We start from the raw sequence: 27,169 nt of genomic DNA, 5'->3' as shown, positions 1-27,169 counted from the left end.
TTGCTCCTCCTTAGCTCTAAGTGTTCTAGAGGCTCAAGAAAGTCATGCCATGATTCTAACCAGCAGCTGTGCTGAGTGTCTGTGGGAGAGGGGAGCTCATTTGGCATTTTTGTTGGTTTGCAGATGGCTCTGTATCCCACTACAGAGAGTTCATGACTCATGCTTACCTTGAATTTTCTGAGAAGTTGTTTTAAATCAAAATTCCGATTTGTCAAAACTAAATTGTTCAAGGGAAAAGAAACACAAAGGATTTTATCAGTCTAATTCCCAATATTTCCAGGATTTCTTCTGCTCAAGTGGCTTGGCCTTTGTACCTTTGCAGTTTTGGTTTGGTGATACTTCAAGAACATAGAAGTAGCCACATTTTATGATTCTGTTATTCCTCTGCTCAAAGTTCAGTAACAACTTCTGAGAAGCTGCTCAGGATGGTGAAACCAACTAGTTGGGACTCAACTGAAGCTTTTGAGCACAGGTTTTAGTCTGAGTGTACCAGCTGTGCAGGAGAGATTCAGGTCCATCCAGATGGAGCTGGCAGACAGGATTCCTTAGCCCTGATGATATTATTTATCAGCCTCTGCTCTCCCAGGCTGAACTGCAGACCTGTGAGCACAGGGCACACCAGTGATGGTGATGGGTTCTGTGTTAGAACCAGGGTCTGCACCCACAGGGTTTTGTGCTCTCACACTTACACTTTTGGGTGACCCTGTTACATCACCTATTATCTGGAGAAGAAAATCAAACCCTTCTTAATTATTACTGTGAGAAAGGTCTCTGCAAACTGGTAAGTAATCTTTGATGGATTTGTAATCAAAATTTTCTTCTAAAAATCTAAGGCTAATAAGAGTCTGGACTGGTCAATCAAAGGCATATTCTGAATTTTTGTTCAGGAGTTTCTAAATGTAACTAGGAGATTTGGGTCTGAAAGTTTTGGCCTAAGAAAATGAACCAGTTAGTTTTAATTTTAACAGATAATAGTTTTAGAAAAGGAAAGATGACTCATAATTTAAATTTAGGGTTGCAGCTAGAGGTTTTAGAAAACAGATACATAGCTTTTCCAGCTGATTGAGATCTGTGTATTTAGCAGTATGATCTAGATCTCAGCATTAAATATTTACAGCAATAAACAATGCATGCAAGTGTTTGAATTATTCAACGCAGTTGAAAACTTTTGGAAGAGGTAGAAAGTGATACTAAGAGAAATCAGATATTTTTCTCATATTTGAGTATCAGATATTTCTCTCATACTTGACAGATAGTTTTCTCAGATATATGACTCCCTAGACATCTTTGATGTGCAAACCTCTCCTATTAAGCTGTGGGTGTAGTGATCAAACCTTTTAAGTTCCATATAGTCAAGCTCAGGGCAGCAGTAGTTACTCCTACATTACACAAAGTTTAGAAGGAGCAGCAGTGATGAAACCCCAAAGATTGAAATAACCCATGAGTGCTCTCACTGAAACAGCTTACCCACTTTTTTGTTGCAGAACAACACCCAACTGGTGTGCTTTCATGGTAGAGAAAAATATCTTAAAATGTCTTAGGAACTCAAGCCTAAGTTAATATTCCTTAGTTCCCCTGTGGTGTGTGAGTTAACACTGCAGGTTATGTCCCACGGTTATGTGATTTTAATATTGGTTAATATTTAATTTCAAAACTTAGGCAAGTCTTCATGTCTTACCTTTTTAGAAATCTTCTATTAAAATTACAAATGTCGTCGTAGAGAGAATGAATTCATAATATAAATATGTAATCACAATGAATTTGATTCCTGTATAAAAACACATTAGTGTTTCACTGTCATCCTCTCTAATAACAACCTGGACCAACATCGTAATGTCTTCTTTTTAATATGTGCATTTAAACAAACTGGGTCAAGTACATTATGTCTTATTCATAAGCAGCTTAAACTGTTCAGCAAGTAGAAGGAAAATGCTAGACTCTTTGGAAGTACCTATAACTTTAAGGTAATTTGTAAATTCATAAATTTATAATTTTAAGGTAAATTCATTCTGTTATATTAAGACATATTAAATTCCAGGTAATTCAACCTTTTAAGGATACATAGAAGATGTTGATTTAACATCTGCTATACTGTTTAAGTTCCAGTGTGGTTGCTATCATTTCATAGCTTTTTTCAGCACAAAAAAGTAAATATTAATTCTTATCCTGATTCTGAAAATGTTGAGCTAATTAATGTAGTTGGGTTTTATACAGATGGCAGCCTTAATATGAACAACATTTATGATAAACCTACAGAAACAGTGCCTGGAGCAACTGGATCATTAAAAAAAGTATTTGTTAAGCATTATTCAGTCTTGGTTCTGAATTAATAAATAAGGGATTAAGGAGTAGTTATGTGAGACTTTAAGTATAGAGTGATAAAACAAACTCCTGCATTTCTATGGTGTATATTTTATCGTAACTAGATGCAATTTACTTAAATAAGGCAATTTAATCAGTATTTAGTAAATTTGTCATTTGATATTGTAGAATCTTTCATCATATTTCACTTTAATCAAGAAAGGTAACACCTGTGGTTTATTCACAAAAGCTCCTTTTGTTAAATGAACACCCGCAGGCCATGAAGCAATTACATTTGTTGCTTGTACCAAAGTGGGAGGCACTTAAATAGACCTTAGTAGGGATAGATGAGAACTTGCAGACTTTATTCTTTTGTCCAGCACTGAGATTAGTTCTTATCATAGCTCAAGAAGGAAGCCTCTGAACTGAAAAGATGGGAATTATTTAAAGTTCTTCTTAAGTTGGAAACTTTGATATTGCTGGAGGTGATGTGAATACCTGTGACCTTACAAAAGTTCAAACATCTACTCCCAGCTGATTGTATGTGCTGATGTTTTTGGAGACTGCAAGACATTCATAAGTGCCCTAAAATCACTAGCAAAAGCTCTCTCAAAACAAAAACCCCAAACCACAGAAGCCTGTTGTCAGTTAGTGGGGTTTGGGGGTATTTTTGAGGCAGATAATTTAGTTCTGTTAGCTTTATTTGCAACACATTAGTTTTCTAATATATCACTTAATGCAGCACAGGGTTCTTATCTCTTGGGTTTGAAGATAATTGAGTAATCAAAGAAAAAAGTTTGACATCATGTAAAGAGACAAAAAGAATGTAATTATTTGATGATTTCCCCCCCTGTAAGTAAATTAATGTTTTATGCTGGTGAGTATCAAACACCTGCCCTGTACTTCAGTTCCGCCACTTTAACTGCACCACTGAGTAAACTCCAACAGCTCTGCAAATTTTGCCAGTTTGTCTCAGTGAAAGATGTTTGTTTGGGGTGAAAGAGAACGAAGTACTGCCTCTAGCTCAGTTGTTCCCAGGGATAGTCTTGTTCTTCTGGTCTAGAGCCTGGGGAGGGAGCAGAGGGGTGTCTGATGGTGCCTTTCATTGTCCCACTTTGAAGCAGCACTGCAGATAACCGGTTCTGCCTGAGAACAAGGGAGGTAAATCCTGGGCTAATCTGCACAGAGCAGAGGCACAGGGGCTGCTGAGGCACAGGGAGTTGCCTGCAGACAGGCAGAGACAGCATTTCACAGCAGCCTGCACTGCTCAGGAGTTGCTGCTTCTGCCATCCCACTCATTCTGTGAAAATTCAGCTGGTGGGCATGTGAGACTTTCCCGTCTTTAGTTCTGGCCTGTGTGTAGGCAGGTCAGAGATGCTGCCCAGCCCAGGGCAATGCTTTTACCCCTCATCAGTGGGGGTTTGCAGTCACTGTCCCTCTGTGGAGTGGGAGCTGTGATTTCAGTGGCACCTCTTGGATGCAGTTAACTTTCTCTAAGAGGTCCACTGCCTGTAGATTCCAAAATGCAACCCTGTGAGCTGTCACACAAGTGGCTTACCCTGTACATTGGGGTTTTTGGCAGCAGCAGCAGCACATTGCCATGCAGATAATTCATTCTTACTAAAAATACAGATTTTTAACAGCCAATTTTTTTTTTTTTTGGTGAATATTATTCCCAGCTAGTGTGCTTGCAGAGCTTTGCAGTGTTTCAGATTGGGTCCTGGCCTCTGATATTCCAAGTGCACTATTCCCTGTGAGTAATCCCACTGAGGTCAGTGATGTGGTGTAGACATGGCTTGGTGCATAGAGTATTCTGGCACTTGTCTTTATTTCAAAGGGGTTTATACTAGTTTTGGGGTTTTTTTTGGTTTTTTTGGTTTTTTTTTTTTTTTAATTAATGATTATGACCTGTCACTGGTATTTGGTTTTACATTTTCCTGTAATTCTTGTGATTTTTTTTTATTGCTTGACTTGATTCTAGGTTGTTGTGCCTAGATAATGTCACACATTGTGACAATACTCTTAATGCCAAATTCGGAGGTGTAGGGCCCAGTCATACCTTCCAGGGAGAACTGCAAAAATTACCTTAAGTGGTGAATTTCAGGATGTGGGAAGACACTTTACTGCAAATGTTTTACCTGGAATGCAAAATGTGAACATCTTGACTAGACAAATAATTATTCCTAGTACTGGAAGTAGTTTAATACCACAGCAGGCAAAAGCAATTTATTTTATTTTTTTGTAATTTTGGAGCTTGGTGAAAATATGGGAAGTGTTCTAGAAAGCTTTTGGAAATACTTGATTCACGATTTTGGATATACTTGGTTCTTTATTTTACGCAGTAAAAGATGAGCATCACATTCTGCCTGTGAACTGGGAGAAGTGAGAAAGCACGGGAACCAGAACAGCACAGGGGGAGCTGGCAGGGAAACAGGAGCACATTGCAAGAAGTGTTGGTTTTGCAGCAGCATGAAATGTTAGCGTGGCTTTGCTTTCTATATCTTAGTAATTCCAGCTTGTCCTGTGTGTGTGTTTGCTGAGGGAGTCTCACAGTGGCAGCAGTTTGGTGGCTGACTTGTTATTCCAGTATGTGCTGGAGTTTGCACCAGGAAGGTCAGGTGCTGCCTTGTACTGTTATTTGCACATGGGAAACAAACTCATGTGTGACTGTGGACACAGGGAGTGCTTTGGGTGGGTCCACTGAACTAAGTGACCACAAACATCCAACTACCCTGCTGGACATCCTAAACAGGCTGTGCTCCATGGAATCTTGGAGGAAAACAGCAGTGACAGCACATGCCTATCAAAAACACAAGATGCATGTTCTACACAGGTTGTTTGACTCCAGATAGAAGCTTTTGAAAATGTATAAATTCACTTCTGCTTGGCTTTTTTGTTTGCAAAGCTGCTTGGGTAGGAGGAGGGCCAAAGTCACGTAGCTGGAACCAGCTGGCCTTCCCAGAGGAAACCCTTTGGTGCCTGTGCCAGGAATCTGATCAGCCTACCAAGCAACAAAGGTGACAGACAAGCTGAATAGGGAATTCCTGTCTGGAAGGACCAGGAGAACAAGCTTGGCTCAAGTAGTGGAAGAGTTAAAAACAAAGGAGGTGGCATTCCTTTATACCTGTGGCAGGAGATGGTACCAGTGGGTTTCAAAAGGGCTTAGACATTGCTGGGCTGCTGAGGGCAGGCTTTGTGCCCTCTGACACACCTCCAGCATCTTTCCTGGTGCCACAGAAACACAGGGCTGCTTGGGAGGGATGGCCAGGCTCACAGATGCTTTCTGCAGCGTGTTTCATGCTGCCCAAGTGACCTGTTGTGTCTCAGTGCACAGCTGGCCCATTTGCCACGGCTCAGCAGAGGGGCTCTGGCAGCAGTGTGCCAGCCTGGGATGCTGCTCTGGTGACAGGCACGTGGCAGCACGGCTAAACAAGAGAAAGCCCAGGTTCCCAGGGACTGTGACCTGGCCACATACCTACAAGTATCACCTGCAGTTTGCTCCAGTGGGGGACCTGCATTTGTTCTTACTGGTTTACAACCTGCCTTTAGTCTAGAGTGGTATTTCACTTTGTTTAATCTGTTACCCATGAACTCTCTCTTATGTAGACTATTGTGTTTACAGTGTGTGGCTCAATTCTAAAACATTCACGCTACTTGTACTTTGAGTTTCACTTGAAATTGTTTGTTTATTTAGTTACTTTCTTTATGTTTTTCCTCTGAATTGTGGTCATAGTAATGTTTCAAATAGATACTTCATAGTAGTGTTTCAAGTGGATACTTGGTTTTGGAAAAATAAATGTTTAAAGTCCATATTAAATGTTCTCTAAATTGAGAATATGTTGCTTCATTTAAATTTTCAGCCTGGCTTAAAATTTTAGAAACCAGACCCAATTAGAAACGTAATTAAGTATTTTATTTGGTAACTTGAAAGAGGTTATTTGTATCTGAAACATTTTTAAGAAAACATTACAAATAGTATTTTATGTTCCAAGTAGATATCTTAGTTTAAGACTTGCAGGAGCAACTTTTTCACATATGAAAGCTTCATGCTCTCATTTAGGTAACTATTACAGCTATGTTGCTATTTCTCATTTTGTCATTGAGTCAGCCAGTGAATGCCATGAATCTGTGGTATGTAATATAGTTAATGCATAATATATATGGGCAATGAAAGGTCTTTGTCATATAGTATAAGGTCACCATCATTAATTTTCAAATTATAAAAAGGGATTTGCTGTTTTGTGATCATCATTATTGCAATATAATGTGTTGTGGATTCTGCCTGCACATAGAATGAACTGTGATCTTAATTAGAACTTTGACAAGCCTACTCCGATAAAATGATGAGATTATTCGTAATTGATGTCACAATCAATTACCAGTTAGTTCATCATGAATCTACTAACAGGTCTAGCCTTGGTGCTGGCCCCAGGATGTTGATGAGTGTGTGGCTGCCCTGTTCATGCTGTTACTGCGACAGGAGGGCAGATTTTCAGTCAACATCCTAATGACCTCTTTTGAAGTCTATTAAATTAATGACCCTGTCACATTGGTCTAACCTCTTGCATCTTCATTTGGGGTTTTTTGTTGCAAACCATTGGTTTTTGAGCACATGATAGAACAGATACTTTGGAGCACTCCTTCTCATCCCTCTAAATCTGGCAGTGGGTCTTACAGACGCAATAAAATTTCGTGCATTACATAGTCATGAAATACAGAGCACAGAAATCGGGAAAAACACTGTAAGGCAAACTGTGCTTAACACCATGCTGTTCTGGTTTCTTTTTACATTTCAATCTTGCTTATAGGTGCCTAAAGGACATGTCTGGTTAGAAGGTGATAATCTCAGGAATTCTACAGATTCCAGGTGCTACGGACCTGTTCCTTATGGGCTGATAAGAGGACGCATTTGTCTTAAGGTATGTGAATTTCTACTATCTAAAAATAGTCGCATTAATACATTTTTAATGAGTGGGTGTTAGGTACTGAAACTTGCCTCCCCAGCTGCCTGGCCAGAGCAAATGTAAAGGAAAGCATGAACACTCCACCACCTGCTGTAAAAGGATAAATCAGCAGTGATGGGTTTTGGAGGGAGGACTTTGGAGCAGCACTGAGCAGTTTTCACTGCTATGAAAATGGAATGAATTGTTTTGCAGGCAAATCCAAACATGATAAAACCACAAATGTACACACATACGCCCTACTGCACAGATGTACATTTCATCCTTACTTTGATTCTCTCTGCAAAATGATTTTTCACTGTTGTAGCTCTGTGGTCCAAAAAACAAAATGGAGGAAAAGATTATCTTTCCAGGACTTGCACAGGTAGCCTGGCCTTGCTGCTTTTTAAACTAAAAAAATACTTTAAATGAATTTTGCACTGTATAAACCATCATGGTTTTTTCTCCTTTTGCTCCAACAATTCTACAACTTAATTTCACACTGAATTATTTTTTTGATATTATCTGTGTTACTAATTTACTCTTTTACCAAAAAGAAGAAACATAACACAATTTCCTCTCCATAAAAAGTTTAGTCTCTAAAGAAATAGGGGAGTGTGTATTACACACTTATGCACCTGCTTCTAGAAAGCTGGATTTAAAGTTGTGCATTCAGAACAATAAAAAAGGTTTTCTCCATGTACTTCAACACATCCTCAAACCCATAATTTAGCTCACCTGGATTACACAGGGAAGATTGGATCTTTCCAATTTAGCAAAGCCTTGTATCCTTAATTTACAGTATTTATGAACACAATTAGGGACTTTTCAAAACAACCCCTTGGAGCTACTGAGCACAATCAGTAATTGCTTTCTAAACCTCAGACAACAGGGCCCCCTCAGCCCTACTGGCAAATTTTGGGTGACCTCTGTTCCTCCTGGCTCACATTTGCTCTGAGTTCTTCCCTGGTGTTTACTCAGGGCTCTGCCCCTTCTCCTGCTGTCTGCCTTGCCCTGGACACCAGAGGGGAAAAGGCTGGTTCCCAACAGGACTATTTTTATGACCAAGTTTTAGCTGGAATTATTGACTGCTAAGAGACAAAGGATGCTAATCTGCTGACACTCCTCTAATGAGAATGTGGCAGTAAGAATGCAACTGAAAAAAGCATTTCTCCAAGCTGATGCATGGGTATAGAAAAGCTGCTGCTGTTTACTGCTTTAATGTTAGCAAATACTGGATATATGAAGAACCTGTGTGTATGGAGAGCCAGAATTAGTCACAGTATCTCTCCACAGCAATAGATTTTGTGTCCAGCTTGTGCCCTGACGAGGAAGGTGTTTGAAAGACCTTAATGAAGTGACTGACAGGACTGAACCCTAAGTAAACTCTGTACAATGAGTGGAACAGATAATTCACATTGAAGCACTGCTTTAGGACTCCTGAATGTTGTCTGTTAAAAAAAATAATTATGCAATCACTTGTTACTTAATCAAAATAATTTAACCAGATTTCACAGCAGTTGTTTAGTGACAGTGGCATAGAGTAGAGATTATTCAAGTTTTTGTGAGATTTAAGTATATGGTGCCTAACAAAAGCAAAAATTAATGTGTTCTTGAAATGAGTGTTTCTAATTGGGTTCTTTCTGATGCCTCACACGAGCACACAGTGATGCTGCTCCTGTGTGTTGCTGCTGCACACTGCAGTGCAGGGCAGCAGGTACAGCCTGCACTGGGCTGGCTGGCCACTGGCCACTGGCCAGGAAACCTCTGAGTGCTTTAATGCAGCCTGCTGCAGCTTTGGCTTCTCTTCCTTCCAACAGATTTTACTGCCTTCAGAATGGAAGTTTTTGTGTCTTTGTCTTACAGTGGATTTTGGAGGAGCAGATGTAACAGTGCCTTTCAGTGCTAAGTTACTTTTTTAGGAATGGATACAAAAAACCCCAAATATAATTTGGAAGTCAGGGATTTCATCAGAAGAGAGTGAGCTTAGCCAGCCTACTTTTGTTTAGCCAACCTATTCTTGGCAAAACATGAATGTTTATCTGAAGTTTAGACCAAGGGTTCTCAGTCAGTGTTGGTGCAGCAGTTTTTAACCCTTAGAGAAATACCAACACCTGATCCTTGTCCTGCCACTCCAAACACAAGGTCATGCCATTAAGGGCTGCTGAAATCAAAGCAGCTGCAGATTCAGGAAAAGCACTGGGAATCTCACTTAGAACTCACGCTTCATCCTGTCCTAGGTAGGATATCCTGTGCATTCCCTGGATTTAGGCTCCATGTCACAACTAGACCTGTGGTGTATCTTCAAAAGAGCTAGTTAGCCCCATTTATGCCCCGTCCATCAGATCAAATCTATCTATGTAGGCCAAAGCAGAGAGGGCAAAGAGCTGCTAATTGGAAGAGCCAGTCTGAATGAGCAAGTCACAGTCTACTTCTGTCAGAACTTTAAAGACAGAGTGGCATGTCTTTGTTCCACAGAGGAGGGCTTTCCATCTCTTTCCAAGCACCAGTATTGTTTCTCAGGTTCTCCCTGCATGCAGACTAGATAAAACATCATTTTCATTCTAACTCTACCACTAAGATTGCTGTGACAAATTTCAAACTACACTGTCAAAGCGACATTTAATGCTAATTTGATTACTTTCACTGAAAGAAAGTCAAGTTGCAGTAGGTGTGATTTGAGTTGCCTGAAATGAGATTTGTGCTGGAGTGAACAGACTAAAAAACTACCTTCTCCAGGCCTTTACTGAGATCAGCTTAGATTTGTTATATGGGATATTTTTCTTTCCTTTTACTTCTGCTTGCCTTCAGGGCCAAACAAAGACCTGACACCCAGCCTGCAGCCAGCACAGGCCCTCTGCACAGCTTTGAATTCTACAGCTTTGCTGCTAACCAAGATCACAAATACCCTTCTGTTGTTGGCTTGTATCTGTATTTTTGTGAGGAACTTAAAATAGCTCACTGATCAGCACAGAGAAAAGACATCACCTCTGTGGTTCTGTGTCACAGCTGTTCCTCCTGCTCCTCCCTGACTGCACATGCCAGAACCACAGGAATTGTCTGAGGTCTTGCACAAGAGCCTTTTCCTGATGCACAGCGCTTGAGGTCCTGAGCATGGTTGTCCTTCTGCCTTCCTGGTGGGGCACAGTGCTGCCAGGGGCTGCAGAGGGCACAGCCCCAGCCAGGAGAGAGCTGCTGCTGCTGCTGCGGCTCCTGCCAGGCCTGTCCTGAGCTGCCTCAGGCTCTCCTGGCACAGCCTTTGGTGCTGGGGACACATCACAGGGGTAGAAATAACCGAGCCCTTGCCTGTGCCTCCTCTTTTAAACGAGACAATTGCTCTCTCACTCCACACAGAGAGCAGCAAAGGCTCCTTCTTCTGTGCTCTGGCTGCTCCATGAACTCAGGATTGCTCTTAGGTTGCTGTTCTTATACCTTAAGGTCAAATTCTAAGGAAAAATAAGTGAGATAATCAAACTACTGACAGATGCTTTTGGAACAAGGTAGCAGCCCACCTTTCACTGTTCAGGCTGCTTCATCTTGGGCAGGGGCTGTGAATTTTTTATGGGCTTAGAGCCACAGAGGGCATTGATTGTTCATCCTCATCTTTCCCTTCTTCCTGCTGAGCCCCTTGTGCCATCTTTGAAAGAGACACAGACATTCAAGGGAAACAAAAGACAATGAGTAAATGAATGTCCTTGCTTTCCTATTGCCTTTTTTTTTTTTTTGCATCCAAGACCATCCTACATGTAATTAATGACTGTGCAGAGCAAAGTACTCCTGGGAGCATTCAGTACATGAACAGCTCCACAGGTAATTTCTGGAGAGAAGATTTGTTTATTGGCCAGCATCACTCTCTGACACCTGTACTTGGTGAGGAGTTGTGCTCTTTTGGAAATAACTGTCCCTCCTCAGAGGAGCTTCATCCAGAGCCTGGGTGGTGGCAGGCATTTCCACCCCTTCATTCCTGTTTAAGTTTGTTTAAGTTTACCTGTAGCCAGCAGATCTTTTTTTTTCCAAGGTTTGGCATTTCCAGTTCAAAGGCCCATCTTGAAAATACAAATAAAATAAAAATACACCTCACCATGGGGAGGTGCATGTGCATGGTACTTTCTTTCTCCTAGATGGACCAAAAAACACATACCTGGTCTTTAAAGTCATGAAGAGCTTTTCAAGCTAGAAAATACTGAATTGGAAATACACTCTTTAGGAACATATTTATTTCCAAGGGTGAAAAAAGCAATGGAGTTCATGAGGCTCTCCATAGCAAAGCATATCTCCTGTATAAATTGTAAAATTCACACTCTGGAACAATTCCCTGTAATACACAGGATTTATTACTCCTAGCAAGAGAAGCACATCAGTGAGCAAAGTTCGTTACCAAAGAGAGAAAAAATTATGTTTATGAAACGATTCCAATAACAAATGAAAACACTGAACTTTGGATTGTGATTAAATCTCTTGTAACTGTTCTTTATTTTACAGATATGGCCTCTGAATGACTTTGGATTTCTACGTGCAAGCCCCAATGGCCACAGATTTCTTGATGATTAAAAGACTTAAGTACTATTGACAGTTTTCATAGTATTTTCTACTAAAATGAATGGAACTATTTTTGCTTAGAACAAACACAAATATTACTTGACAAGGAATATCTCTTTCTGAGATTACACCTAACTTCAGAGTGGGAATGATACACTTGTGTCATCAACCAAAATGATGTGCCTGCCCTCAGCAGGTGGTGCCAGGGCTGGCACTGAACACAGCACCCGTGGGGTTCCAGACCTGCTGGTGGGGTTTCCCCTGACTGCCCAGTGGGGTCAGAGCACAGCTTCCTCCTTAGCTTTCCCCTCAGGAATGATGACTTCATTTGTTCTGACACGGAGAGCCTCAGCTCAGCACGTGCTCCTGCTCCAGGCTGCCCAGGTGATGCCACTGTCATGGGGCAGGCACAGCCACTGCTTCCAGCTGCCAGCCTCTGCCTCTTCCTCCTGGGCCCCAGCCCTTGAGAGGATTTCGTGAACTTAAATATTTAGCTGACAAATAGAAAATGTTCCTGTTTCCCACTGCTGAACTTTGCTCTTCATTATCTTCAAAGCATTCTCCCATCTGTGCCTCCTGATTAAATTTTGTCACCTGAGCTGTTACAAGGATTTAACCTAAGAAGAAGGGCCCAAGAGCTGCTTCAGACTGAAATTGGAAGAAGCTACTCTGTTGTTTGCTGGGGAAGAAACCTGCATTCCAGTTGTACAAACTCCTGTTCTGGGTTGGAGCTGTTGAGTAATGAGCTCTTCAGCTGCAGAAGGAGAATCCCAGCCTCATCCCTGCAGAGCTGCGTGAGCAAAGGGGCACTTGTCATTTTTAACCCTGAATGAGCTTGTTCTTGTAGTGCCCCCCTTTTCTTTAACATACATTTCTTTAGCAGATTCTGTCACTTGTTTGTCCAGTCTTTTGAAAAGTTTGTAACACTCAATGTGCTTCACTGAAACAATCATTGCAGGATCTCGATAACAAGTGAACAGGTGTCACAACAAACCAAAGATACATCTTTGGTTTCACTCTTGGAGACACTGTAATTCCCACCACATCGACAGGACAGAGTGTAGAGTTGTTCATCTGCCAAAAAAGAAAACAAAACCACCTTTAGCATTGGAGAAGAATCAAGAATTTATTTGGAATTTTCTTCACAAAGCTGCTCTTAGTAACAAATAACCTCCCACTGCTGGCTTGTAAAAATCAGTATCTGTGCTACCATTTGCAACTCAAAAAATAACCTCAAAGTGTTTCAGTGATTGAGGTATTCTTACACTAAACAACCAGAGCCAATGGAGTCTCTTCAAAAGAAAAACAAAACAAAACAAAACCAAAAACTGCAGTAATAACAAGGTGCACAATCTGATGATACTAAAAGAAAAATCTAAGTGGCGTTAGTCATACAGATCAAAGATGCTTCCAAAACAGGCTGCTAACCCAGGAACCAAAACAGAAGAAGGGAAAGTAGGATTTTTCCCCTCACAACTCATTAAAAAAAAAAAGTTAAAAAATAAAAATAACTATCAGCCATTTATTCCAAAAAGCAATTAAACAAGAAAAGCCAGAGCAATAGACAGGAGGGAAGGAACAGTGGCAGATGAAAAAAGAAACACAGGCATTCTACCATCCCAGGAAGGGCAAGAAGATGCACAAGAGACACGGGGAAAATCTGTGTACTCTCAATGATACAAGAGGAGAGCTGGGTGAAAAGTGGTACTGCAAGTGAGGGTGGGGAGAAATGTAGATGGAATGGAAAACAAATGTAACAGAAAATTAAGTTCTAATCCAGGTGATCTCAGACAGCAAAACAGCTTTGTCCCAGGAAATACAGCAAAACCAGCACTTAAAGTAAAGGAAACAATGGTGCAAGATGCAGAAAAAAAGAGAAAACATTAGGAGGGACAAAGAAAAGCATTAGGAACCAGCAGCAAGGCACTCATACCTTCATTCCAGGACATGTCCTCAAGATAAATCTGTTCATGAAGCGGCCATTCTTTTGTCAGGTTATCTTCTGTAAAGCAAACATGATAGATGTTCAGTCTTCTCTTAGAAATTAGTGGGTTTATATACCTAGCAGTCAGCCTGGTCCCTACCAGAGTCCTGCCTAGACCACTGTATCACTTCAAAATGTAGTTCTCTAAAATTTTAGTTTTCCATAGATCTGCATAAGCTGGAACATGTTCTCTTGTAACCAGGGAAAATAAATGGTGACAACAAATGACTGAGTTAAGACCCTGAAACCAGCACTTGTGTGAAATTAGGGGCAAACTTCTGTTTTGATGTAAGTGCCTTTCAAAACTCCAACTCCATGAGCTGAAATGGTGAAGGTGAGCCTGTACTTTTCACAGATTTGTGGGACCTCTCAAGATCACCTATCAAAGCCTCCTGCACCCACAGGGCAGCTGGAACAAGCTGACCAGGATGAGCAGATTTGAAACATCTCCACAAATGGAGACATCTCAGTATCTCTCAGGCAACCCCATTCCTGGAGAAGGAAAGAAGGAGAAGCCAAATAAAAACCTTCCAATAAGCACCAAGGGCATGTTTTGTGTGAGAACAGCGCTGAGATTCCTGCAAAGAAATAAATCCTGCAGAAGAAGTAAGTCCTGTAAAAAACACTTGTAGGGGAAGAGCAGTCCAAGTGCTCTTTTATGAAAAGAGTCTCTGAGCACAGAAAGAAAGTCAGGTTCTGGCCTGTTCCTGAGAGATCTGTTGCCATTTGATCCCCCAGACGCTTCCAACATTGAGCACGGCATGAAATGAAAATGTACAACATCTACAGGTAACGAAGAATGAGTTAGAAAACTCACAGAGCTTCCTATTTGGAATTAGTGATGCAGGATTTCTCTCAAAACTTTTAGAGGATTGGTGGTGGAGGTCTGGGTCGTGCCTCGCTGCTAGAAAGTACAAAAAGGGCAGATGGGCCACCCGAAGAGAACTGGTACAATGCAAATTCATGAGCTTACCATACTTCAAGTAAAGTAACTGTGAATCATAGAACCACAGCATCATTTGTGCTGGAAAACACCTTTGAGATCACTGAGTCCAGCCATTAAAGTAATGAAGAAGCAGCTGAGGGAAAGTCTCCTCTCTCTTCTATTCCAAACATGGCTTAATACAAAGCCCAGGGAGCAGAATTTCAACAAAGCTTTTCTAATTCATCCCTGCAATTGTAATTTTTAAAATAATAATAATAAAAAAATCAATGGGCAAAAATAATACTCCTCCCAATTCCCAGGCTGAACAGAGATTGTTATTCACTGTTATTCTCCATCTGATGCTCCGATGCTGAAGGATCAGGGACAGCATGGCCAGCTGGGCAAGGGAAGGATTGTCCTGCTCTGCTCTGAGCTGGGGCAGCTTCACCTCGAGTGCTGGGGCAGTTTTGGGTGCCACAGCATAAAAAAGAGATGAGGCCATTAAAGAACATCCCAAGGAGGCCATGAGGAAGGGGAAGGGAATACAACAAAGTGTGAGGAGCTGCTGAGGGCACTGGGTCTGTTCAGCCTGGAGGAGACTGAGGTCAGACCTCATGGTGGCCTTCAGCATCCTCACCAGGGGCAGGGCAGGTTCAGGCACTGATCTCTGCTCTGTGGGACAGGGACAGCACTCAGGGAATGGCTGCAGCTCAGTCAGGGAGGTTCAGGCACTGATCTCTGCTCTGTGGGACAGGGACAGCACTCAGGGAATGGCTGCAGCTGGGTCAGGCAGGTTCGGCCCGCTCGTGGGACAGGACAGCACTCGGGAATGGCGCGCTCGTCAGGCAGGTTCCTGTCTGTGGGACAGGGACAGCACTCAGGGAATGGCTGGAGCTCAGTCAGGGAGGTTCAGGCACTGATCCCTGCTCTGTGGGACAGGGACAGCACTCAGGGAATGGCTGCAGCTCAGTCAGGCAGGTTCAGGCACTGATCTCTGCTCTGTGGGACAGGGACAGCACTCAGGGAATGGCTGGAGCTGGGTCAGGCAGGTTCAGGCACTGATCTCTGCTCTGTGGGACTGGGACAGCACTCAGGGAATGGCTGGAGCTGGGTCAGGGCAGGTTCAGGCACTGATCTCTGCTCTGTGGGACAGGGACAGCACTCAGGGAATGGCTGGAGCTCGGTCAGGCAGGTTCAGGCACTGATCTCTGCTCTGTGGGACAGGGACAGCACTCAGGGAATGGCTGCAGCTCAGTCAGGGCAGTTCAGGCACTGATCCCTGCTCTGTGGGACAGGGACAGCACTCAGGGAATGGCTGCAGCTCAGTCAGGGCAGGTTCAGGCACTGATCCCTGCTCTGTGGGACAGGGACAGCACTCAGGGAATGGCTGCAGCTCAGTCAGGGCAGTTCAGGCACTGATCCCTGCTCTGTGGGACAGGGACAGCACTCAGGGAATGGCTGGAGCTGGGTCAGGCAGGTTCAGGCACTGATCTCTGCTCTGTGGGACAGGGACAGCACTCAGGGAATGGCTGCAGCTCAGTCAGGCAGGTTCAGGCACTGATCCCTGCTCTGTGGGACAGGGACAGCACTCAGGGAATGGCTGGAGCTCGGTCAGGGCAATTCAGGCACTGATCCCTGCTCTGTGGGACAGGGACAGCACTCAGGGAATGGCTGGAGCTGGGTCAGGGCAGTTCAGGCACTGATCCCTGCTCTGTGGGACAGGGACAGCACTCAGGGAATGGCTGCAGCTCAGTCAGGGCAGGTTCAGGATATCAGGAAAAGGTTCTTCCCCCAGAGGGTGTTTGGGCACTGGCACAGCTCCCCAGGGCAGCGCTCACAGCACCAGCCTGACAGAGCTCAGAAAGGTTTGGACAATGCTCTCAGGCACATAATGGGATTCTTGGGCTGTCCTGTGCACAGCCTTCACTGATCCCCCCTAAGTCCCTTCCAACTCAGCATATTCTATAACTGTGATTCTATGAAGTCTGAAATCTGGTTATCTCAAAAAACAAAAATTTTCTGTTAGCACTCTTGACTTCCCAGATAATCCAGTACCAGCTCTTGTCAGGCAGCTTTGCACACTGCATTTATGTGCCTGGCTGGTTCAAGCAGGAGGAACATTTTCCAGAGATGAACAAAGCTTTTTTATTTTCTAGCTCTCCTACTAAAACCATTACCCAGCCTAATACACTTTGAGACAGCAGAAACAGAGGAAGCCACTTAAAAACAGAAGCACAGCCCAGTGTGAGTTTGCAAGCAGAGCATCCAACCCAATGGCTCTCAGATTTCTGTGTCCTTCCTTATTTCATCTGTATCACTGTTATTACAACCATGGCTCCTTGTCTGAACCTAACTGGTGTCCCATTTTCCCTCCCAGCCCCAAGGAGAGTGGGAATGTCCCAGTGCTGAGTTCTGTGATGTCTGCTCAGGCTGTAAAACTCTGTGTACTGAGTTTTCTTCAGAGCTGTCACTTCTGAAACCCACCCTGAACATCCAGGGGGGAAATGTGAGGACCAGAACTTGTGAAACAAATTTTAATTCCCAGCAGCAGAGCCTGCCTGGCTTTGCCATCTATTGGATTTGTCTGACAACAAGAGGTGAAAGGATTCTGCAGCTCCATTGTCTCAGCTGCAGGATCTAAGAAAACACTGGCAGGCTCATCAGAGAGGTTTATGAGCCTGCAATTCAAAGAGATTAAAAGGAAAAATCTACTGAGATTCTTTCAGGCTACAGAACAACATTAAATAACTATTAGCAGCTTGGTTCAGTAAAGCTTTACTAGAGCCCTTGCTGGGTCATTCAGAAATTGTAAAAGAGGAAAGGTATTTAAGTTTCACTTGGAGATACAATAAATATTTCTTGGGCTATTTAAGGCTGAGTTTTAGGGAAGGGGTTGCAAGCAGTAAATGGAAATTCAACCCTTTTAACAGTTTATGGTTATAGTAAAAATAGTCATAATACTTGAAAGATTTTTCTAGCTCTTTATCAGGCACACATACTTAGGATTGATTTTTTTTTTCAAACCAAACACAATTAAACTTCAAGATATGTACTGTCAGTCAGATACTGTTCACAGAATCTACTCTGCATAAAAATCACCACATACTCACTGGATGTTTTCACAAGTTTATTTTTTCTTATAGGCTTTTCAGTTTTAAAACAATTACTTAAATTTGAGTCTTTTCAGACTCTCCTGACTTTTCTGAGTCTTTTCTTAGCTGCTGCCTCAATTTAAAACAATCACACTTACTTTAATTTGAAATTTTAACGAAGCCACGTGAAGAATTTTCATAACAAAGAGACATAGAAATACCAAACCAATCCTGCTGCACTTGTTGCAGATGAGATTTAACTCCAGGGAGTTCAAAGGCTTGTGCTCCAGCTGAGGGGCTGCAGCCACAAATCCAAGGCTGGAGAAGGAACATCCACTTCAGTCACACCCACAGCACAACCCGGCACTCTGCAGATCACTGCTATTGTCAGCAAAGCCTGCATTAATCACCAGGTGTTACAAAATGAGCTGGTTTACACTAAGCACAACTTTTTGTGCTGTTTTTTGCCCAGAGCTTGCTTGAGAATCTCCATCCTTGGAGACACTAAAGCCAGGCTGAGCAACTGACTGTGAGGACTGGCTTTAGGTGGGAGATTGATCTGCACAGGGTGGCCTGGGAAGGTTCTTCCAGCCTCTGTGATTCTCTGATTCTGTTGAGAAGTTTTTCTTCTTTCCAGCTGTGTCACAAAAGCATGAACTTTTGGCGTTTGGGAAATTTCTAATGTGAAAAATGTGAAACGAGTTTTATCCACACTAAAAACTTTTGGTAGTTATCAGAGTCAAGCTTGATTTTAACTGCATATTTTTCTTTTTTTAAGTGGAATATCAAACAAAGAATGGAAAAATCTAAGAAGGAGATCTATTGACAAAAAAACCCAAGTCCATTCTTCATAGGTAAATTGTTATGCAGGTTTTTTTTCCATCCCCCAGATTTTTCACAGGGACTGTAAGCAAAAGATTCACCATCATAAAAAGGTGTTCTTATATGGCAAAACAATGAATTGGAAAAAATTTTAGAAAACATACAAAAAGGCAGTTCTTATAGGATTTCCAGATCAGAAAAAGTTGCATAAGTATTTGAGTCTAACCTCTGAACAGTTTGTGGTTTGTCCCTTCCCCTTTAACTCTGTGGCCTGAAGGCACCAAAAATTAGGAGATTATTGAGAAATCTTCAAAGATTAAGATACAGTATTAAGATACAAAAGCACATTCACTTGTTATTCTCAACAATTCCAACAAAAAGAAAATTAAAACCATAGAGCCCCACAGGATTTCATCTCCTTGGAACTTCTCTGGCTACTGAACTTCTGAGCCAAGTAGTTCAGATTTAGTTAGTGTAACACAAGAAGGCACAAACAAACAATCTGTGAAATGAGCAAAGGACTGCAGTGCAAAGGGCTTCCTGCTGATGGGCAGCCACACTCACACACACACAGAGCCATCCTTCAGATCCTGCTCCCTGGCCTTCCTCTGCACCTTAACTTGCTGTATTCTCTCTCTCATAACTATTCCCCTTAGCTGCTGCCTCAATCCCTTTGTTTCTGTCAGCCTTTATGGCAGTGTCTACGAATTTGTCTGGAATCGTGGCTCCAGAAGCGGCTTGACAGGCATTCAAAGAAGGAGAATTTACTTGCCCATCATTCTGCTGCCAGGGAACACGCTGGGAGGAATGCAGCAGCACTGCACATGTGTGTCAGGTGTGGCTGAAGCACAGGGGCCCTGGCAATGGCACCCTCTGTGCTAAAACAGAATGTCCCATCACCCAACACCTGCCTCAACAGAGGTACAGCCCGATTCCCTTGTTTACCAAGTCTTTCATCCACAGTCTTGAGATGGCTTTTCAAAGAACTTATCTGGATGCAAAAGAATCTCAGAAAATAGAGATAATCTTCAAATTACAGTCCAGACTAATTTATAGATTAAGGACATATTGGTATGTCCTTAAATCTCAAGGGAAATCAAGATCCTGATGTAGCTCTCTGCTCCAGTGGATGAACCTGACCCAGGCAAAATGGAACTTCACGAATTTAAGCTTTAGGTAAAATTCACCAGATGCTGAAAAGATTCCCAATTTAATCTCTAGTATTTCCTTTTTCCTCGGCACATACGATTTGTGAAAAGAGAAGGCACAACCAATATTACAACGGTAAGAGTACAACAGCATGAGAGTGCTGGGCAGCAGAAATTCCTGTTCTGACATCACCTTCAGGCATTTAAAAAATAACTTTGAGATGAAAAAAAAATTTAAGTCTGATCTTAATATTGTTTACATTACAAATAGAACAAGATCCAATTTTTTCCTTAAAATACTTATTCCACAACTCTGTTTTTACCCCTCCCCCTCTCTGCCCAAAGCCACGTGAGGTCTGAAATACAAGGTTATTGTGGTGGTTTTGTATGGGAGGCATTCACAGGAGTGATGAGCCACGAGAAGTGTCCTAGAAGTTTTGTTCTGATTCTAATTACTTTTTCTTTTGGTTACTGTTAATCAATTTTTCTTTATATCCTTGTAAAGTTTCAAGACTATTTTACCTTTCTCCTAATCCTATATCAAGGAAATGAGTTAGTAGATACACTCGTGATTAACCAACACTAAACCCACCCCACTCATTAGTACATTACCAGAGAAATCTCAAATTACCAAACCAAACCCACTGCAGTCCTTTAAGTGGAGAATCCCCCCTGTGTATCTGCAGCACCCTCTCTACCCTGCAGTGATGCCACGGTGCCTTTGTGTCTCCGAGCTGTGTGGGGAGGTAAAAACCAGCACGAGGGCCAGGGGCTGATGGTGTGCCAGGGCACAAAGCAGGAATTCAATAACAAGCTGCACAGACAGTGGCCTTTTATCAGCACATTCCGCAGTGGTGGTGGCTCCACGTCAATGCTGGCCCCAGTGTGTCACTGCAGAGTGCCACCGAGTGTTTTCCCCACGGGCAAGCCACTATTATTGACTCCCCCCATTAACATGGAGGGTGGATATACATTTATTGAAGGTTCTAATGGAAGGCTGAGGGACTCCTATCCCGAGGCCAGAGCAGAAAGACAGCCTATCACTTCATGTAATGGTAGCCCATGTGTGACAGACCTGACCTACATTTCCCCCCTTTCTTTCTCACAACAGCCTGTCACTGTTTTAAGAAGCTATTTTCTGAGAGCTATAAAAAGGAATGCATGCTAGAGCTGCCTAGTTAATATGTTATATTGAAATATTATTTTCAGACCTGCTTTAGAAAGGCTACTTTAGCCTGTGGATGAATTATGAATGCTACCTAACACCCACAATGTGTCCTAATGGTTCTGGTTATAAATTCATACACAAACACTAGGTGTAGGTGCATTAATACTTACATCTAAAACACTGCAACAAAACGGAGCATAAAACATAAAATTAAGGATAATTAATGAAGCTACCTTTCTAAAATAAAAAGGGCTAAGGTCTGCAATCAGTATAAATTCCATAATAATTCAAACTATCAGGAAGAATGCCCCCTAACGTTTTGTTGGAAGTCATTCTGTGTTTTCAGCAGCTGATGTATGTGTAGCTCAAGCTATAAATAATGGATCCACGCCTGAAAGTAGGACAGGAGCGAAAGCCGCATTCCGTTCAGCACTGAACAGCATTTTCAAACACCATCTCACTAACACTCCCGGCCCCTGGCTTCAATAAAGAGCTGCTGCCACTCCAGCCCTCCTTGGCAGGAACCTACCACGCTGCTGCAGGTCATACTCCTGTTTTGTCTCCTCGTTGCCCAGAACTTTCCAGGCCTGGTGGATCTCCTGGAACCGCCGTGTGCGCTCCTCCGCCTCCACTGCCGCCGCGCTGGCCGCCTGCTTGTCGGGGTGGTACTGCCAACCAAAAACAACAGGACAAGAAGGCTTGGGGGGCTGAGGGTGAGCAGGCTGGGAGAGGAGCCATCCAACATGCACCTCATACTCAGCTAGGAGGACACAGCAAAGGAGAAGGGCTAAGCTGAGGAGCCAAAGGAAAGGAGGTGACAGCGCTGGGCACAAGAGGAACCTGCCAGTTTGATTATCCACTGGAAGGGCAGCAGAGCCACCAGTGGCACGAGTGTCACCGTGTGCACTTTTTTTATTTGTTGTTGCCCTTTTTTTTTTGAACATTTATCTAGCACAACAGAAATAGGTACACACAGGGCACGCAGAGCCACCAAAGGAGTGCTGGCAGCGAGTGTCACCGTATTTTAACACAACACAGATTTAAAATTAAAAAAAATTAATATTTAAATAATTTGCTGATGGAATCACTGCCCTTATGGACGATTTACCTAGCAGAAACAGAAATAGGTACACACAGGGGACCACGACACAGGGACAAGAGGAGGTGCTGGCAGCTCTTGTGACACTCCACAGAGCTAAACGTATTTAAACACAAACAAAGATTTAAAATTAAAAAAAAAAATTAAACATAAACACAGATTTAAACATAAGCACCAATGTTTAGTTAAAGCTATTACAGATCAATTGAACGCTGCATTACACGTGCCTAGCTTTTTTTATGATTTAAATGGTAAATAAAATATACATGATCAAATATAATTTATACTACATGTAATTCTACTTTTGAAAATATGCCTGAACATCTTTAATTTCTTCCAGTTCAGTGAATCAATAGCCCTTCCAAATACTTAAAATCATGGATCACTGGCTACAAAACTCTGTCATTTTTGTTAAGAAATGATAATTCAAGGACATGGTTATTCAAGAAATCCCACGTTAAACAGGCAATAATAATTAAAATGGTAACACGTTTTCTTTCTCATTTGTGCAGAGCAGAGCATTCTGACTAGAGTGCTTCCAATGCCTGCTGAAAAGGAACCCTCAGAGCTCCATCTTCCTTGAATACATCTCCAGTAATCTCTTTTTCTGCTACTTTAAATTGCTCAGGAGATGTGACAGAGCAACAGGAAACAGCATTTAAGTTGAGAAAGTTCCAATATAATCAATATAATATAATATGATATAATATGATATAATATGATATAATATGATATAATATAATATAATATAATATAATATAATATAATATAATATAATATAATATAATATAATATAATATAATACAATATAATATAATATAATATAATATAATATAATATAATATAATATAATATAATATAATATAATCAATATAATCAATAAAGTTCCAACATATTCAGGCCTAGCAGCTGATAACTCTATCATAGACCAAATTTTCCCTTATTCTGGAGCTTTAAGTGCCCTTTCTACCAGCATCAGCTGGGGCACTGAAATGTGAAGCAGATTTTAAGATGTACAATACCTGTTCTATAAGTGATTAAGCGCATTTCTGATTAAATGAATCTGAGTTTATAATTCATTTTGGAAAGGAAAGAATACTAGTAACATGTGTAGTTGACAAAATCCCAAATGTAAAGGAGCACTTCTCCTGGAGTCTGTTTGCTCGCTGATGGATCTGTCACTGGCACTGATGGGTGTTATCAGTGATGATGAGTTATCAGTACATAAATCAGTGATCAGTAATGATCAGTTATCAGTACATAAATCCCCTGTGCAACAACAGCAAAATGCTTCCACCTCAGGTTTTTTCACAGGTGCTTTTCCACACACAGGTGGATGTCCCTCCAACCTCACATATGTACAAAATCCTGGTTTTGTTCCACTTGAAGTCCCCTCTGCATTCAAGACTGAAGACTACCTTATAAGTTGCTAAAAATACAGCTGAAGAACACTTGTGATCCATAAAGATTCCTCCCTTTTCTATCTCCTTGACTGAAGATAACAAAATTCTAAGGTGCAAACAAAACCAAAAAAATCTTGGTCATTGCATGAAGTCATTGTATTCTATATAGATAACTGCTAGGTATTTGGATTGGCCACAAAGTCCTCACCTTCTCAGAGCAGTTTCTTAGAAATACAGAGAAAAATGACTGACTGACTGCCCAAAGCAGACCCAAGCATAGTGGCTTCTCTCCTGCCAACCATGTTGAGAAAACACTCCCACCAAACTGGTCACACTTTCCCTTTGCTGCACCAAAACCTTGTTTGACTGAGAAATGATTCTGAACTATACTGAAAGCCCCACACCACAAAAGTACTGTGGAAAGATAATCATTGATGCAGAAAATTAATTATTCTTTAGATTTAACACATAGCCCTTAACTCCTTTCCTACAGATTTGGAAAATTTAGTTTCTGCAGCATGTGCAGTTTTTATGTTAGAAGACTTTGATTTCATCAACTCCATGGTAGGGGACCTACTCATTAAAATATGCATCTCTATCTATTTCTCTCCATTTTGATCTCCATGCCTTCTGAACCTATTTGCTCCTTCCTTTCTTGGCCTTTCTCACCTAATGCCTTTAGCAAACTACATCTACACTAAGAAAAATCCTCAAACATCAGCTCTTTTATTCCAATACTCCTCTTATTCTTTTCTTTTATTCCAGTGACCCCATTTCATCTGGATTTATGTACTTACTCTTATGCTCTTACTGACTTATTTTCCCACTCTCTAGGCTTGCTAATCAAAATCCAGGAGTTTGTCTGCAGCAAAAATCCACTCTTGATTTAACTGGCCTGCTCTTCCCTCTCCAAGAGAGCAAACAGAATGTCCTCTCTCCAGTTGTTTTAGACTCTGTTCAGCCACGCAGACAAAGAGGAGACTTTACAAAAGTACTGAAGTTCAGAGGGAGCACTCTGGTGTCAATACTTCACAGAATTCACACGGTTGGAAGAGACCTTCAAGATCATTGAGCCCAACCCAGCCCCAGCACCCCAACCAAGCCCTGGCACCCAGTGCCACATCCAGGCTTTGTTAAACTCACCCAGGGATGGTGACTCCACCACCTCCCTGGGCAGAACATGCCAGAACTTCATCACCACCCTTCCTGTAAAAACCTTTTCCCTTCAGACACAAATCAAACCCTTTTTTGGGACCTCCCCTCACTCCTGGTCACCAGATTCTTGTGTCTGACCCTGCTCCCTCTCCACAGGAGCTGCCTGCAGAAGCAGAGCTGGGTTTTGGTTTTGTATGGCAGAAGGTGAAATAGGATGGATTTTGGTGATCTCCTCTTCCTTATTCATTGTCATGGTTTAGCATGGGAGACATTTCTACCCGTGGAATGCAGTGAGAAGTATGATTTCCATCCAGCTATGAATTACCTTTTTTAAAAAAATCAGTTTTCACAACCTACACTACAACACCTTCTAGAATGTGTAAAAAGAAGCATATTTATATTAAATAATAAGCACTGATGAAAGACACACATTGACTGACTGACAAAGCACCCAGTGAGGATCAGCTGAATCCAGCTCAGTGGAAGCTTTACAGGTCTGAGTTTTACACTGGATTTGTAATGATTTGTAATTTCCTCCTAAGCTGTGGAATACCCAACTTAATGTGACCACTTAATGTGGTCAAACTTTTACTCAGAGCTGCTTTTCCACACACCAGATTGAAAAAGCTGGTTATTTAGAAAATGTTTAAAATGTGCTATCCCTTCTCATTTAGTAATTAATACATTACTATGGCTATTTTGCCTTGTACATAAAGGGTGTTCGCTCCAAAAACAAAAGATGCACCACATCCCTAATTCTGTACATCAAGCCAGGAGGCTTCATTTTCTAGGAAAGCTACTACTGCTTCCAAATTTTAAATCACTTTTTGTAAGTGAAACAGATCTACTAGAGTGTATTTTCACAGAAAACTATAAAAAACTCCTCCCTGCTGAAATGACATAACTTTTAAGCCACTTAAAATGCAGACTTGCTTTATTCTGTCTGAGGAAACTGAAGAGAAATCAGTTCTAATTTTTTTTTCCAGGATCAAACTAAGGAGTACTCTCTACCTTCTACAGCTTTGTCTTTCCTACTTTCCAATATTTTCTGCAAAGTTGTCAAGCTTTTGCAGAAATCTTCAGCAGAAAATAAAAAAGTAATATAAAAAGGATGAATCAAATGCAGCTGCATTAAATTCTTGACTGTCTCTTCTGAGAGAAAAATATATTATTTTTGAGAAATATTTTCAGATTTAAAAAATTTTATTATACACAATTTAGATCTTTTTTCCCCATAGAGGAAACAATTTTTAAGGTTCTAAATTTCAGAAGTACTGACAGGCATAGAACAATGATGAAACCACCAGAGCTCAAAAATTCAAGTTAAATTATTCTGGACTTACTATTATGAGTCATAAAGTAACCCTTAAGTAGTGAGGAAAACCAACACTTACAGGCACAGTAAATTTCTAAACAACCTGATTTATTAAAGATTTTTAACTCTGAAATCATCTACAGTCTCATGGAATCACCTTGCTAACTTGAAGTGACAAGTTTAGACAAGTCTTGAATTCCTGCTTTATTTCCATAGGGGATACGTGCCTATATTTGAATAAGGGATATTTGAAGCTGAAGATGTGCCCTGAGTAAATCAAATAGTAGGATTTTACCAGAGGATTACTTACATGCACCAAGTATTTCTACCTTTGAAAGAACTACATCTAATGACTAAACCTGACCTTTAAGCAAGAGCAAATGATAGAATATTAACATCTCAAATTAACTCAGCAGCTCAGCATCCTTAACCCTTTCTCCATGTTAGGCATAGAGTATTTTTATAGCTAGACATTATTTTATCCATGCAATGCAATGAGAAGTATCACTTCCATCCAACTATGAATTACCTTTTTAAAAAAAAAAGAATTTTCACAACCTACACTACAACACCTCCTGGAATGTGTAAAAATGATGTGTATTTATATCAAAAAATAAGCAGTGAGGAAAGACATTCAGCAATGGTCAGGGAAGAGAAATTCAATCCAAGCTTGACAAAGAGAACACTCTTCCTATGTGGTTTTTGATGAATAAAAGAACAGAATTAAAACTGCAAAGAGAAGAGATCCAAGCCATACAAAACTGGTGGACTAAAATGGCAGAGGTGGAACTGGCCCTGGATAAACACAGCATGAGAGCAAGACACAGCACTGACAGCCCTGTCCTGGCACAGCGAGCTGGACACTGCTGCTCAGAACAGAAAATAAGGATGGGGAAAACATTGGAAGCAGCTGGATGAAGAAAGAAACCCAAGCCATTATTTCCCAGCCACATGGCCAGACTCATGGCTGGAAATCCAAGAGGATGAAACTTTGACTCCTCATGGGAACTGCACAGATTAACACCAAGCAGTTTTGAATCCCATTATCAGTATTAGGGGGTTCAATCTATTTATTCTTTTATCAAAGCTCAATATCCAACAGGCAATATATTCAAATTTCAGAATCAGAACTTCTGCCCCTCAGAGTATAAAGTCCAAACTGCTATTTTATTTATAGCACACTATGGCATAAAAAAAATAGAATGGCTTTAAGCAAGCCTCATGCAAACAGCCTTGCTCTGTACAAAATTAAACAATCATGCTGCACTTAGACAAAAT

At 41.4% G+C, this 27,169-nt stretch overlaps 2 protein-coding genes across 2 annotated transcripts in view; one reads left to right on the top strand and one right to left on the bottom strand.

Moving 5' to 3' along the window:
* IMMP1L (inner mitochondrial membrane peptidase subunit 1) overlaps positions 1–11,883 on the top strand; it is a 32,565-nt gene extending 20,682 nt beyond the window's left edge. The window contains exons 5-6 of the mRNA XM_030948920.1: positions 7,110–7,220; positions 11,724–11,883. Coding sequence (XP_030804780.1) covers positions 7,110–7,220; positions 11,724–11,792 — 180 coding nt within the window. The 3' untranslated portion in view covers positions 11,793–11,883. The remainder of the gene's footprint in view (positions 1–7,109; positions 7,221–11,723) is intronic.
* The window catches only part of DNAJC24 (DnaJ heat shock protein family (Hsp40) member C24), a 34,278-nt gene continuing 18,549 nt past the window's right edge, over positions 11,441–27,169 (bottom strand). The window contains exons 3-5 of the mRNA XM_030948921.1: positions 21,449–21,587; positions 13,714–13,782; positions 11,441–12,854 (exon numbers count right to left, since the gene is read on the bottom strand). Coding sequence (XP_030804781.1) covers positions 12,730–12,854; positions 13,714–13,782; positions 21,449–21,587 — 333 coding nt within the window. The 3' untranslated portion in view covers positions 11,441–12,729. The remainder of the gene's footprint in view (positions 12,855–13,713; positions 13,783–21,448; positions 21,588–27,169) is intronic.

Source organism: Camarhynchus parvulus, chromosome 5 (assembly GCF_901933205.1).
Source record: "Camarhynchus parvulus chromosome 5, STF_HiC, whole genome shotgun sequence".
NCBI lineage: Eukaryota > Metazoa > Chordata > Aves > Passeriformes > Thraupidae > Camarhynchus > Camarhynchus parvulus.
The sequence above is the reverse complement of the archived record's forward strand: the minus strand, read 5'-3'. Positions and strand labels throughout refer to the sequence as shown.